Source organism: Spermophilus citellus, assembly GCF_964194105.1.
Source record: "Spermophilus citellus genome assembly, chromosome: 1".
Classification (NCBI taxonomy): domain Eukaryota; kingdom Metazoa; phylum Chordata; class Mammalia; order Rodentia; family Sciuridae; genus Spermophilus; species Spermophilus citellus.
In genome coordinates this window covers 10,145,889-10,160,306 of record NC_138182.1, presented here as the reverse complement: position 1 = coordinate 10,160,306, position 14,418 = coordinate 10,145,889, and the positions used below count along the sequence as shown (strand labels likewise).

The 14,418-nt window shown below is 37.7% G+C and overlaps 1 protein-coding gene across 2 annotated transcripts in view; it reads right to left on the bottom strand.

Annotated features, from left to right (window-relative positions):
* The window catches only part of FGF14 (fibroblast growth factor 14), a gene marked incomplete at its 5' end in the record, with an annotated part of 642,354 nt that overhangs the window by 8,658 nt on the left and 619,278 nt on the right, over positions 1-14,418 (bottom strand). For both annotated transcript variants that reach the window (XM_081307817.1, XM_081307818.1), the window contains one exon: positions 2,159-2,357. In XM_081307817.1, the coding sequence (XP_081163943.1) occupies positions 2,159-2,357 (199 nt within the window). The remainder of the gene's footprint in view (positions 1-2,158; positions 2,358-14,418) is intronic.

The following is a 14,418-nucleotide window of genomic DNA, read 5'->3' as shown; positions in this document are numbered from 1 at the left end:
GTTGGGAAGAACTTAAGAAATCTTTAACTTCTTTTTCCTCTAATTTCCCTATAATCTACCATGTAATGAGAATCATTCACTCACATTTTAAGACTTTGGAATAATTTTTCATTTTACAGATTGGACCTGGTAGTTAATTGTTTGGATTCCAAAGAATTGTTCAAAAAGTAAATTAAGAGTGACAGGAAGTCAATATCATTGAAATTATAAAGGTATTATTGCCAAACTAGAGTGGTTGTCTAAATTCAGGAAAAAAGTTTACTGTCCCCTCATAGATCATGACAAATTGACCGCTCAACATTTCAAATTATCCTTATCATATTCCTCAATAGATAATATGGATTATAAAACTGAAGTGTGTTTTTTTTCTTGATGACTAAGATTTTCCTGTAGTAATAAAAATAAAATAAAGAAGAAAATTTTGCTTAAGGTATTTGATGCAGTTCCTTAAGATGTGATCTTCTGCAGAAGAGTAAACAAAAGTATTTGAATAGAAAACACTTCTTCTAAAGTAAGGAAAGCAGGTTTTAGTCAGAAATTATTGCACTGTGGGAAAGAGACCTCAGCATAGAATTGGGCTTCATTCTGGAAACAGCATGGCCCAGGAGAGGTGGTGGGGTCAGTGGATGGAAATATTAATAGGAGAGGCATCAGGGATAGAAAGGATTCTGATTAAACAGAACTCACAGGGGTCTAAACACTTTTTAAAAAAATATTTTTTAGTTGTGTTAGAGGTCAGGTGAGGGGGGAAGTTATCAAGAGTGGTCAGATAGTAAGGGTGGGAGATTCTCTCTGATGTAGCAAGAATCTTTATATAACTGGACAATGCAGGCCAGACACAAGGACATCAAGGTCAAGGCTTAGAGGCCAAACAGGAGCCCAACTAAATTTTAGTCAAGGAGAGTCTGTCAATAACCCTGTGAAGCCCGTAGAATTGTAGCATCAGTTTTAGACCAATCAATTTGAAGAAAAAGGAACAGAATTATTTCAAGTATAGACATTAAGTGCTCCTTAAAAGCCAAACATTATTATGGGCTTTAAAACTAGAAATGAGAATGACACCAAACATCTCATATGATTTTAAAAAAGTCAATCATTATAATATTTAAAAACCCACGGGATCGGAACTTTTCTTTTAAAAAAAATGCCAAGGGTCTTGAGAGCAATGTTAGAGATTTGCTGTGGCTTATCCCAGCCAGCAGAGGTCTTGGTCTTGCTGTGACCTTATGAGGGGCCATTGCCATTCTGTGTGACCCTGGCTGGGCCTGGGGTTCTGGTTCCTTTAGTGCAGGTAGCTGTTTTTAGCAACCTGAGGGACCTTGACCAGAGGGAGTTTTGAGCTCTTTTGTCCTTTCTCATTTATTCCTTTAGAAAACACTTTTGAATAGTCTCAAATCAATATTTTTTTTGTAGTTCGCAAATAAATTACATAGATAAAAGTAAATACCCTTCTGACATAATCATTAATGAAAAAAGGTACAGATGTTGTTAACTAATTAACAAAACTTCATAGCCTGTGCCTTCGATCTGATCAAAGTAAATGAGAAGTGAAGGTTCCATTGTATGTAGGTGAATGAGGATAAATTATTTTCAGGAAGGAAAAACAATTTAGTAAATGAATAATAATTTATGCAGTTTGGAAGAAGATAATGTAACATCAACAAATTCTATCTTTAAGAGTCAAATTATTATTACTTTATTTTCTGTAATTATAATAATTCACCAGTAGGTAATTACCTCCACCTGGATAATATCAAAATGGGCAATGCTTTTGATTCCATATGCAAAATTAATTTTTCTAATATACTATCATTATAGAATTGTAATACTATCATTGATTTTATTTTTTTTTCAATTAATTAGTTAAAACTACTCAGAAATTAGAATAATCAGGCAGGGAGGATTTGCAACATGGAAAAATAAATGTCACACACACACACACACACGTGCTCAAAAAAACATAAGCTCTACCAATGAATTGCACACCTAACCTCACAAATAAAAATGAGCAACTTGAGTAGTCATTTGTGCTATCATCATCTAGATCAACACAAAGAGCATTTTCAACACTCCACGAAGGTTCCTTGCAGCCTGGCTGAGGGCTGACTTTGCAATGTAAGAAGGAAATGGATAGGGAAAATGCATACACAGCACTCACCTTCCAATGGCTTGGGTAGAAAATGAGCTGCTGGTTTGGTTTTCTTTACTCTGTTCCCTTTCATAGCTTGCCCTTCCTTATTTAATCCCAAAAACCAGGCTCTACCAGATTCCTGTTGTCTGTATAGCATGGATGAGTAGATTACATAATAGTTTTCAAAAACAGATTCTTTAAACTTGCATTCAGGTGTAAAAAGTTCCTGTGGAGAGAAAAGGAGAAGAAAGTTAGAGGAAGGAACTAAACCTCACTGTGTTTTTAATTTAATCTCCTCAAACTCATCCAACATGGTAGAATTGTCTGCCCTATGGCAAGGATTCCTAGATATACCTATTCCTCCCATGAGAATTGCTTGCATGTTGTTTTCAATACAAATGAATTGAAAAGATCTGATACTATTGTGAATACATACAGCATTTACAGGCAAAACTATGGGTGTCCTTTATTTAATAATAGAAGATGTGAGCAAATTCAATATTTTCACTAAAGGAGTAGTTCAAAAACAGGGAGATTATAGTAGCATCATATATTCACAATAAAATGAACAAAAATAAATACATACTTAAGACACTGTATAATGATTGACATATTTTCATGGACATGATTATCTGATACTCCTAATTGTGGTCAGTTGTTCCTTGGAGCTCAGTGTTGTAAGGTGGTGTATTTTCCCTACAAACAAACAAACTGAACCAAAATTGTGACAATCAGCTGGCACACAGGTTGTCATCGGAGCTATTGTTGTATGACCAGTTGAAGCCAGGAGTCATGTTAGCTGGTCACAGTGACAAGAGCTGAAAATTATTACCTAGTTCCAGGGTTTACAATCCTTGCCTTCCACTTGGCCCTCCACTAAATTCCCTTTGGAACTCTTGAAGGTAAACATCAAAAGCTGCCCTGATTGAAAACCACCTAATATCTTTGAAAAGTATACAGAGTGTTAAATTACATTAGGCTCAATGTCATAATGTGCATAGATTGATGCACAGCATAAAGTTTGATAATTTATGATTATAATTAATATCAAAAATATTCACAGATGATTCTATATACTTATAAGCATTTTTATTTTAGAATAAATGGTAATGAATATACTGACATGCATGTTTATAAAATATATAAAGTTGCAAACTCCATGCATTTCTGATAGACCTCTATTAACTATAACCTCAAAATTCAAGCTTCCTAGTTACAGAACATGGAAGACACTTTAGCCAGTTTTTGTAGCTATTTTTAAATAGGCTTAGCATTGTGCTATTGTATAAATATATAAACTACAGATGCAAACAGAGTTGTACTGTCACTGATCTTTTTAAAATTATAACTTAAGAAATATATATAAGGTTTCATTTCACTTTAATAGATTTTACCATTGCGGAAATAACCTTAGTTTTTCTTCAAAAAATATGTTCTTATATGCATTCTTTAGGAGCTAAAAATAGAATCTTTAAGAGTTGAATTTATGCTAACTATTATAAGGGATATCCCATAATTGCATATAGAAATTTTCTTTTTCGGTGTTTCCCCCAAAAGTGTGAATTATCAGATCGTGTCGTTATTAGGATATAATTTATTTGGTGTTCTTCATAACTTTAACCAATTCACTGAGTGTAATAGTTTCCAAGGGAAATAGACTTTGTTAATGACCGATGCTTTTTTAGGACAAAGGTGACAGATACAGTGATCAACTGATGAGATTAAAATAGTTGGAAGACAGGGTTAGCCCCCTCCCACAGGAATTTGCATAAATCTCCATTTCTCATTTCTTCTAGGTGATGTTACCTCAGGTTCAAATAAAATCCCATCCAAACAAATGTCTTGGCCTTGCACTAAATTTCACTTCTCCAAATATCCTTCTGTTGGTTCTCTCACTGATCAGTGAGAATCTTCCTGAGTCAGTATCTAAGCTCTCCCTCAGAGGAAAATTGAAAAAATAGTGCATGTTCACACATGAGTGGTGAGGAAAATAAAATAAAAATGGAATGCAATAAATCTAACCTGTCCTAAGAGACTAACAAACACACCATGTTGGTGGAAACTAAGCCTTGGACAGATAAGTTAGACTTTGACATGCCACTTGTTTTTTTTTTTTTTTTTTTAATAAAGACATGGCAAGGCAACTAAGCTTAGGATCTACTAGTTAAAATCTGTTTCAAAACCAGCCATGAGTGGGTTGGTAAAGGCTGACCTGGCGGTCACTCAGTAGAGGCCAGGGGGCTACAGTCAGGAGAGGGATGGTAAAGGCTGACCTGGTGGTCACTCAGTGGAGGCCAGGGGAGCTGGCATTTACTTTCTGGTACATTAAGTTCCTGGCCAGGGACTGACTTCAGTGAGGGATCACTGATTCCTATCCTTCACAGATACTAGGGTCTCTAGCTTTGAAAATGTAGACCTACAGGGTAGTCTAACTCTCATTCTTATCTAATCACACCTAGAGTAATGTGCAAAACATGGTGGGTACTGCTTGCACCCTCAGCAAATTAGGAAGGCACTGTCTCTACACTGAACTGACCAAATTAAAGGTAAACGTCAATGAAGACTCTTCATGGGGAGGAAGTAGTTTATTCCCAGTAGAAACCTTAAGGTCTTCTGATACTACATCTTTTCAAATGTACACCTGCTTGTTAGGACTCTGAGAAAGTTGATTCCACAACATGGTTTTGTGAGCTGCGCCTGTGATTTCACAGCTACGAATTCTCTTATCTTCAAATGAGAAGTACTGCTTCCATAATGATGGTGGAGACTGGTTGACACATTTTCAGCCATCTCTATATCCCTGAATAAATCATTACAACACACACACACATACACACTCAGCATTCAAAGATATTTTTGTCTAATACATTTTCTCAAGACTTTTCAAGAACGTAATTTGTTCCTAAAACATTCTCAGAGAACTGATGTAATTAATGAAAGTTGAGGTCATTTATTGTGTTTTGGTGTTGTATGTCACACACACACACACACACACACACACACACACACACACACACACGCCATTTCAGTATGTAAATGGAATCTTCATGTTCAACCCTGATCCAACTCCTTATTGATCGCATGTCCTTGGGGGAAATTGCTTAATCTCTTTGGGCTTCAGTTTCCTTACCCCTAAAATGAGGACAAAAAGCACAGACTAATAAGGAAATTGGAAGGACTGAGTAAATTAATACACATTAGAAGAGCACTCGGCATATGGTAAGCATTTGATAATTATTCTAAAATAAATTCTCTATTACTTATGGTTAAGAAAAATATACTCCATACCAGTTATTTCAATTCTATTAAGATTTCAGGAGCTGGGGATGTGGCTCAAGCGGCAACACGCTCGCCTGACATGCACGGGGCACTGGGTTCGATCCTCAGCACCACATAAAATAAAAATAAAGATGTTTTATCCACCGAAAAACTGAAAAGTAAATATTAAACAAATTCTCTCTCTCTCTCTCTCTTTCTCTCTCTCTCTTAAAAAAAAAGATTTCAGCAAATCAAAATTAATCTAAATCATTAGTCACAACCGCAGTGTTTATATCAAGTATTGGGCTCAACACCAGATAAACTAAAATGAATAAGTTTAATCATTCATCTCAGCCAGGCATGTTGGCACATGCCTATAATCCCAGCAACACAGAGGCTGAGGCAAGAGGATTGCAAGTTTAAGGCCTACCTCAGCAACTTAGTGAAACCCTGCCTCAAAAAAAAAAAAAATTAAAAAGGCTGGGGATGTAACTCAGTGAACTCAGTGGTAATGTGTCCTGGGTTTAATTCCAGTAACAACAACAACAACAACAACAACAAAAATTCAGACCAAAACCCAATAACAAACACACAAAAAAGAAGTAAAAGAAAAAAAATGATAGTACAATGCAATCTTTGTTATGGTAGACTTGTGTTTAAAATACTACAGTGACTATAGGTGGAGTAAATGGTCTCGTGAAAGATAACTGGTAGTGAATGCTGAGCTGCCGTTTGGCAGCTGGTCAGCCATGTATTGGGTGAGCAGGAAAGGACAAGGAAGAGTGACTAAAGACCACAGTGAGCCTTATCTGACAAGCCAGCCCCTGGAAGATGGGGGCCTGGCAAATCAGAGCATGCCCAAGCCACCATCACTCCCATCCCCCTTAAGGAAAACTAGTGTTTGGAGATCTTGCTGCACCCTACCAGGTAATATGACCCCTCCTTACCACGGAAACGATGTCACAATCCCCAGTCACTCTGGCAACCAAAACATCAAGACCCTCACAAAAAAATCTTGATGAGGTCTATTCAAAGGGTGACAAAGTGATTGAGGGGCTGAGGCCCAAACTGGGGGACTTGATTTTCTTAAAATGTCTGACTCCATAAGCATCGCTATCAAAGCCTCCGTGCAGTTCCTAGGCTGTAGGTTACCTTGTTTCTCTCTCCCAGGAACTTTCTTTTTAAAAGCAATTGACCTCCAGCCCTGCCTGTCTTCAGTCAACAGGACATGTGACATTTCTGAGCAAACCACCTGTTACTTGTAGGAGAAATGCAGATCCCAAAAAGCTGAAAAGGACACAATCTACCCCCAAAGGGGGAACTTTTATGACCCTTACACAGACCAGATCGTAGAACTCAGAGAGATAAAGATGACTTCCCCCTAACCATAAAATCTGCAAGAACAGATTCCACTGAGAACTCATCAACATGGCCAAAGTGATCTAGCTCATTCACAGTGGAGACATGAAAGTCTGATGTCATCCTGCTGTCAAAAATCAAGAGGTGAATTTGGGAAGGACTCTGGAAACTTCCCTGGGGCCCCCAATAACACTGGTGGGCAGAAGGGGTGTGCTGTCCTCCCCCTCTCTGCGAAGACATACTCTCTCCCTTGAGATCATCCCTTTTTCCTATTCCCAACTTCTCATAAATTCATGCCTGCTGTTCTGAGCAACATGTCTGAGATCTTTCTGGCATGATCATAAGAACCAGTAAAGAGAGAGAACCTCCATGGATGCACAGTTCTGCATTAGGTCTCTGCCCTGTAATGGTACATTTGGAGAACTATGATTAGTTTACACTGAGGCATTGTGGGGCAAACTGGTACATGATGTGGATGGGAAGGCAGGTTGGAGAAATGTGATTAAAGGGGTTGTACATTGATAAACAAATGAGACCTCTTGTAAGTGGGAGAAAGACATAGTATTATTGAACAAGCAAGGCAATAATCACAAGGCCTTATTAGTATCGTTTAAATGAAAATCTGTTCGAATGTGGAGGATAGTTTTAAGAAGTTAATGACACTTTAACACTGATGTTTTGATTTCCAATCTCTTGCAAAGTGAACTAGAAAGTTATTTGTAGAATAAGCTTATGTGTGCGTTCAATTTAGTAGTACTAACATAATATATATATATATATATATATATATATATATATATATATATATATATATATATATAATCGAGAGCACAAGTAAAGGAGAAGTACTATCAGAATCACAGTATGGTAGGTGGGACCAAAAGAGAAAGACAATATGTTGTAAAAATTAAGAGAGAAAATCTTTGCTTTTCCTTGATGCTAATTTCTAAAAGGTGTTTCCTTAGAAAGGACCTGTAAAAGTTTCATTTATCAACATAAAAAAAATGTTCTTGATAATAGATACCATCATAGTTTTGTGTTTGAACCCTACAATATGCTTTAGGGAGTCAGAAAGTATTGAAAAAGTCCAATAAGTGGAACCTGAAATAATTGAAATTGATGAGATCCTCAGGAATTATGCACACCAGCAGCCATGAACTCAAATGTGTGTGATGACCAGGCAGACACGGGAGTGAAGCAAGCTGGCATCACCATTATGAGAACAAATGGCTCCCGACTCAGGGTCTGTACAGGGGAGAACAAGAGACTGATGCAAACAGTCCAGGAGTGACTAATTGCAATGTGAAAATAAAAGCCTTAGACCTTTGGTAGATTCAATTTTTCAAAGTAAAAAATACAGGTTTCCACATAAGATCTCCTTTAAATGGTGGCGATTAATTCTTTTTTTTTTTTCTGATTAATTCTTAAACTTTTTTGTCTTCTTCAATATTGAGTGGACCAAGGTGGAAACCTGTGGGCCTCCAGATTGAGACGTCCAATGGAGAGTGCAAGAAATGAACTAAAAGTAAGGGACCCCAAGTCCTTACCAATGCCGCTCTAATCTGATTTATGGCTTTCATACAGTTGGCTAATATGATGATTGTGACAGTGAAACTCTCTAAAACTGGCAGTGATAATATGAGAAGGCTTATTTAAATTTGGGCTTAAATATAAACTCTTTGGGGCTGCCAAAATGAGATAGATAGGGAATTTGATGTGTCTTTTCCTCATCTTTCCTGCCTATATTTAGAACCACCACCACCTCAACAACAAAACTAACAACAGTTCAGTTCCAACAGAAGCTTAAGTATTAATTTGCACCATTGCCAATGTAGATCATCAAATCAGAGACGAGAAAAATGCTTCAATTAAAACAGAAATTTCGTATCTCCTTTTAGGTTGTGGTTGGTTTTGAAATGGAAGCACCATCTGTGGGGTACTTATTATCTTAACAGTAGCAAAGAAATCCTCTGCTCAGGGAAATGTCTTTGTTTAGGGAACAACCTGATGGGCCACTTGCAGGTGCAAAGACAGGCTTCTGCCTTCAGAAAGAAAGGATCAGGGGGAGGAAAGAGGGGACCTTGTTTCTCAACACCTAAGGAATGAATTGACCCAGATGGTTTGCCAGAATCGCAACCTCAGAACTTAAAGTGACCTTGAGTATCTAACCTAGTGGGCAGGTAAACTGGGGTCTTCAGGGCAAACACAGTCCCCACTTTGTTTTTGAAAATATGGTTTTATTGGAAAACAGGCACTGATGATTCCCCCAAATCTTGGGTTCTTTTTACCCAGAATGGAGCCAGTGATGACACTTGAGAACAAATGGATGGAGTGACAAGCCTCTATTCAATGGCAAGTGACGAGGGAAACCCAGAGTCTATGTTCTCCGAATATGACCCCCCCACCCCAATTAAGCAGAAAAAGTAAGATTATTTAGACTTACAGGGTAGGGAGGGACCCGCAAGCAGACAAATGTGTGGGAAATTGATGATTTTACCAGGAAGGCCTCACTCTGTTAGGTAGTGGTTAGCAATAAGTTGTGAAATGTGAACCAATAACATGGCAGGGTCTCGGGAGTTCTTTGACTTGCTTTTAATGAACAATCAAGTGAATTGGAGACCCACAACAGGTATACTAACCCTGAGAACACCAGGTGGAAACAAAGGGAGCCAATTAAGAAATAAGTCAACAAGGAAAGATCGAGGGGGCTAATTCCTGATAGGGTTAACAGGGGTCATTGTACAGTTAGGGCTTATGGCCACGGGCTTCTCCATGTGTATCAGAGGGAACGTTTTTCAGTAGCACAGGCCATAAAGGGAAGGCTTGTCTAGTATCTGCATAAATATAGGATTGACTTGTAGATGAAGCCCCCCTGAATGGGTTGCTCTCCAGCTCTGTGATGACCAACTAGGGTGAAAAATTCCACCGCCCGACAAGAAGAAGGAGTTGAACACCTGATTGGTGGAAAGTGCAGAAGGGGGACCCCAGTTCCATTGGTAAACATCAACCAGTAATAAATTTGGAAGTAGATCTCTTTGTTTTTCTCTGCTCAGTGACATCCTACACTCTCTCTCTGGAGAGAGAGTATTCTTTGCTGGAGCCTTATTTTACTTTCATCCATAATAAAATACTCTTGCTTGTCTTTTTGTGTTTGATTTTAAATTTTATTTCATATGGACACAAAACCCGAGGTTTGGAGCATTAGCTCCCCATACTCCTGTAACAACTCTGGCTACAAGATCTCTCTGTGTCCTGTTATCGACCACATATGGCAAGTTATGGGGGTCGTAAGCTATCATTCTGGAAATTGCAAACTGTCATTTCAGAAGCAGGAGAGTTTTAGTGTGGAGAGACATTGAAATAATGCTTGAAGGATGAGGGATGGTCAAGACGGCTTCCAGCTTAGACCAGCTTAATTTTACTGATCCCAGAATCCAGTTCACAGACCCCTGTGCTATAAGTCATGTTTTCCTATGGAGTCCAAATGCCTCACCTCTGAGGTAGATAGGCATCCTCAGTACATGTCTGATCATGCAGGAAGAAGGGGAACAGGCATGTCTAGGAAGGGCCTCCGAACTTGAATGCGTATGGTCTAAGACCAAACCCTGCTACAAAGTTCAGAGTAGCAGAGGCAGAGGTCCTATTGTCAGGTAGCTGCTCAGCCATGAATGAGCGAGCCAAGAAAGGGCAAGGAGGGGCAGCTGAAGACCACAGGGAGCCTCCGACAGGCAAGCACCTGAGAGATGGGGACCTGTATGTCCAAACCTCCCCCAGCCACAGATACATCCCCATAAGGAAAACTTACTTTCAAGATCATGTCACGCCCTACTTGGTGGCCTGGATCTTTCCTGTCACCTAAACTATGTCACAAGCCTCAATTGCCACAGCAAGCAAAACATCAAGACCTTGACAGAGAACGCTTGCTGAGGGGGGTTCAAAGGTAGTAAACCAAGTAAGGGGGCAGAACACTGGAACAAAAATAGGGGTGCTAAGTGTCCTTGAGATCCCAGACTCTCTGAGTGCCACACCATCTCTTCAAGGCGGTCAGTGTGGGTCCTGAGCTATCAGTCAAAAGTCAAAAAGAGGACCTGGGAGGGCCCCAAAAATTTCCTTGGGACCCCCCAAAATTGGAGGGCAGGAGAGGCATGCCATCTGCTCTTCCATCTGACAGGATCCTCTCTCCCTTGAGAGTGTCTCCTTTCCCCTTTCCTATCCATTCTAATAAACTGATGCTAGTTACTCCGAGTGACATGTCTGAAGAACAGTTTGGGGAGGCCTTCCTCAGCTGCTTCAGTTTCATGAGTGCCCACAGGGCCTAAATGGACCTTTGCTAGAAAAGTGTGCTGATCCTGGTTTAAGGAAAGTTTCAAGGACTTTCCACCCTAGGTAATTGGTACAGGAGCAGTCAATCCATCATCCAACCCCGAAGGAGCTCAGTTTCCCACCTTAAACTTAGATTGCACGCATTTTTGTGTACCCAGTGATCTACACTCTGAACAAGACTTTTCATTCAAGTTTGATCCTTGGAAAAGTCTTTGTGTTTTTCTATGAGCCTGGGCTCCCATTAAGAATACTCAGATTCCCACAAGTTCCATTTAGTTAATTGTGTCACCTTGGTGGGATCTATGATTAAATGAAAATTGTGTTTGTTTCTGTTTCTGAGTTGGCCGATCAATGACCTGTGCCGGGGTCATTCTGATTAAGTGACAGCATTCTCAGAACACAAGCAATTCCAACATAGATGAAAAAGAGAAGAGAGAAACGATATTAGACATACAGTAGCAAGTAGCGCATAATAAATACATGTTAAGTAAAATCTATGAATATTTTACTGACTTCTATATTTTTACAGTCATCAAAAAACCCCAGTCTCCTTCCACCAACAATCCAGTAATGTTTCTGATTTTGGAGTTTTTCACTTGAAGAGTAAGCAGTGGGAGAGACAAGAAGTCTTGGATTCTAAATTCTTATTTAAAAGGTATTAAGTCACATGAATATTTTGTAAACATGAAATAAGAGAAGTGAAAAATAATTTTGCAAAATATAAATTGAGCGTAACTTATAAGTTGAGTCAAAAACTGCAATTCATGCTAATTGTTATCATGAACAAGGTTGTTATTTAATTATTCTTAGCAAGTTTCAACTTAATTAGACACACTTTAGATGGAAATTCTAATGATCCATTTAATCTGAATTCTCAGTTGCTTTTCTTCCCTTCTCTAATTTTTGGAGATGTGGTCCACTGGAGGTTAACCTGAGGTCAGAGGAAGAACTCAACCTTTTTCTTCTTCCATGGTTTTAAAATCAATTATACCTTTTAAAGGTACTGTTCTGACTCTACCCAGTTCTTTAAAAGGATGAGCAGAGTGCTCTTGAGATCACTTATAAAGAAAAAACAATCTGACCTTTTAGAAAGATTTCAGGCAGGAAGTTGGAAACAGAAGATATTTGTAGATAAAACTCAAAAAGAAGACAAATAAGTTTGCAGACATTTTATTTACCTGAAATTCTATATAATCAAAAATTTATAGTATTTGGCTGGGATTAATGCCTACAGGGAAAAATTAATAGATCATTTGTGTGTACTTTAAACAAATATATAATTACATATGCATTAAGGAGACAGCTTTGATTTGATAACAGGAGTCAGTGAATTTAAGTATATTCTCACTAACAAAGCAATCTCCACAAATACTTATATTTACAGGGCCAAATGCTGTTAACTTAAGTAGTTTCCAAGGAAACATAATTGCAAATGAAAGCATTGTCACCAGTAAAGATGTTACATTAGAGATGAACACATCTTTAAATATATTAATATACTAAATATTATATTTTTATTTTAGGTTTATCATGTTATCCTTAAATATTTTATAATTTATTTTAATTACTAAATATTGATTTATTTAATGTTTCATTAACTTAATATAAACATTTATGATATGTTTTAAACATGCATTAAAAAGTACATAATATTTAAATATAAATATATCAAAGTATGGTATTCAGGGACTAGTAGCAATGCAGAATTCCAGGTCCACTCCAGACCCATTTGCATGGAGCAGAATTTGCACTTTTATAAAATCCTGGAGTGATTTGTACCAGTATCCACATTAAGGCTTGAGAAGTATTAGCATATGTTCTCATTACCATATAGACCAAATTAATAAAAGCTCACAACATTTTGAAAAATTTCATTTAAGTTGGCATTAGGCATAAGTGTGCTACCCATTTGTTAACATCCATACAAAATTCATAAAAACAAGAAAATGGGAACAAAAATCTGAAGTATTTACAGCATATCTATGAGTGAGAGATTTTAAATTTATAAATAAAAATATGTCCCAACTGGTTCTATAATGTTAAATCTGTTTCTCTAGAATATAGACATGTATAAATTCCTAAAATTATAATTCTTGTAACATGAGCAGATGGTACCATTGCTATAAATATTAGCAAAAAATATTGCAAATTAAATACATTTAAGGAAGCATTGAGACTATGTGTATCATCCCCACAGACTTGTCAGAATTCAACAGTAAATGCCTCCACATTAGTAATAATGAGGATAATTATCTTAGCATGGAAATTGTGTTCACTTTTATATCAGGTCTTGTTCTACACATTTTCCATAATCCACTAGTTTAATCTTCGCCGTATCTTAAGGTTGTAGTTCTATTTCCCCATTTTAGATATAAGCAGCTGAGACACTGAGGGGTTAAGTGACTTGCCCACATGCATTCATCTGAGCCAGATAAATGTAATTATTTTTTAAATCTTCTCACTTATCATGCTATTTATGATTGAGAGGACTTACTTTGGGGAGATGTGATTAATTACAAAATTGACCCCAATGCTTCATCCATTTCTCCAAATCAATAACCTTCAGCATGCAGTGGGCCCAGTCCTGTCCTTGGGAGCCAAGATGGAGGAAATGAAGTCTTAACAAGTGTGCGTGCGATGATCCTTGCCCTCTCCAGGATGGCTGAGGATGGAGAAAGTGGAGCACAACCAAGGGCCCCAGTCAAAGACAAGGTCTTCATCGACACCCAGCTAGGTCCCACCTGATTGCAGGTGCCCAAGTAATGAACACTTACTGTCATGCCAGGTTTTGTGGCCATTGCTGTTATCACTGAGTCACTTGATCATCAGTGCAGATAATTACTAATCCAACTAAATGGCTCATTCAACTAAGCAGGAAATATGTAGGGTGCAGTACTGATATTGTGTAAACACTTTGGGGTGGAAAAACCTCTCACATTTATGACTTTTCTTACTAAAGTCCAGTAAGAAATTTTAAATTTATAAATAAACATATGCCCCAACTGGTTCTATAATGTTAAACCTATTTCTCTAGAACATAGACAAGTTTCATCAAGTTTTCCCTCCACTTAACCTGCTGAATCATATTTTAATTCTGTTCTTCCAGCTCATATCTCTCTCCTTGTGCTTATTTCTTCATGATGCAGCTACAAGCTCATTTTGTTTTCTCTTCTTTATACCTCATTTTAAACTAGACCTTTCCATTACACTTCACTATATTAACCACAGGCACCATGGATGTCTCCTAATAAAATCATATCCCATCTAAACCATGGCTATGTATACATAAAAAAAGAAACAAAACAGGTGAGTCAAAAGTAACTTTATTAAAGTGCAAACATTCACAG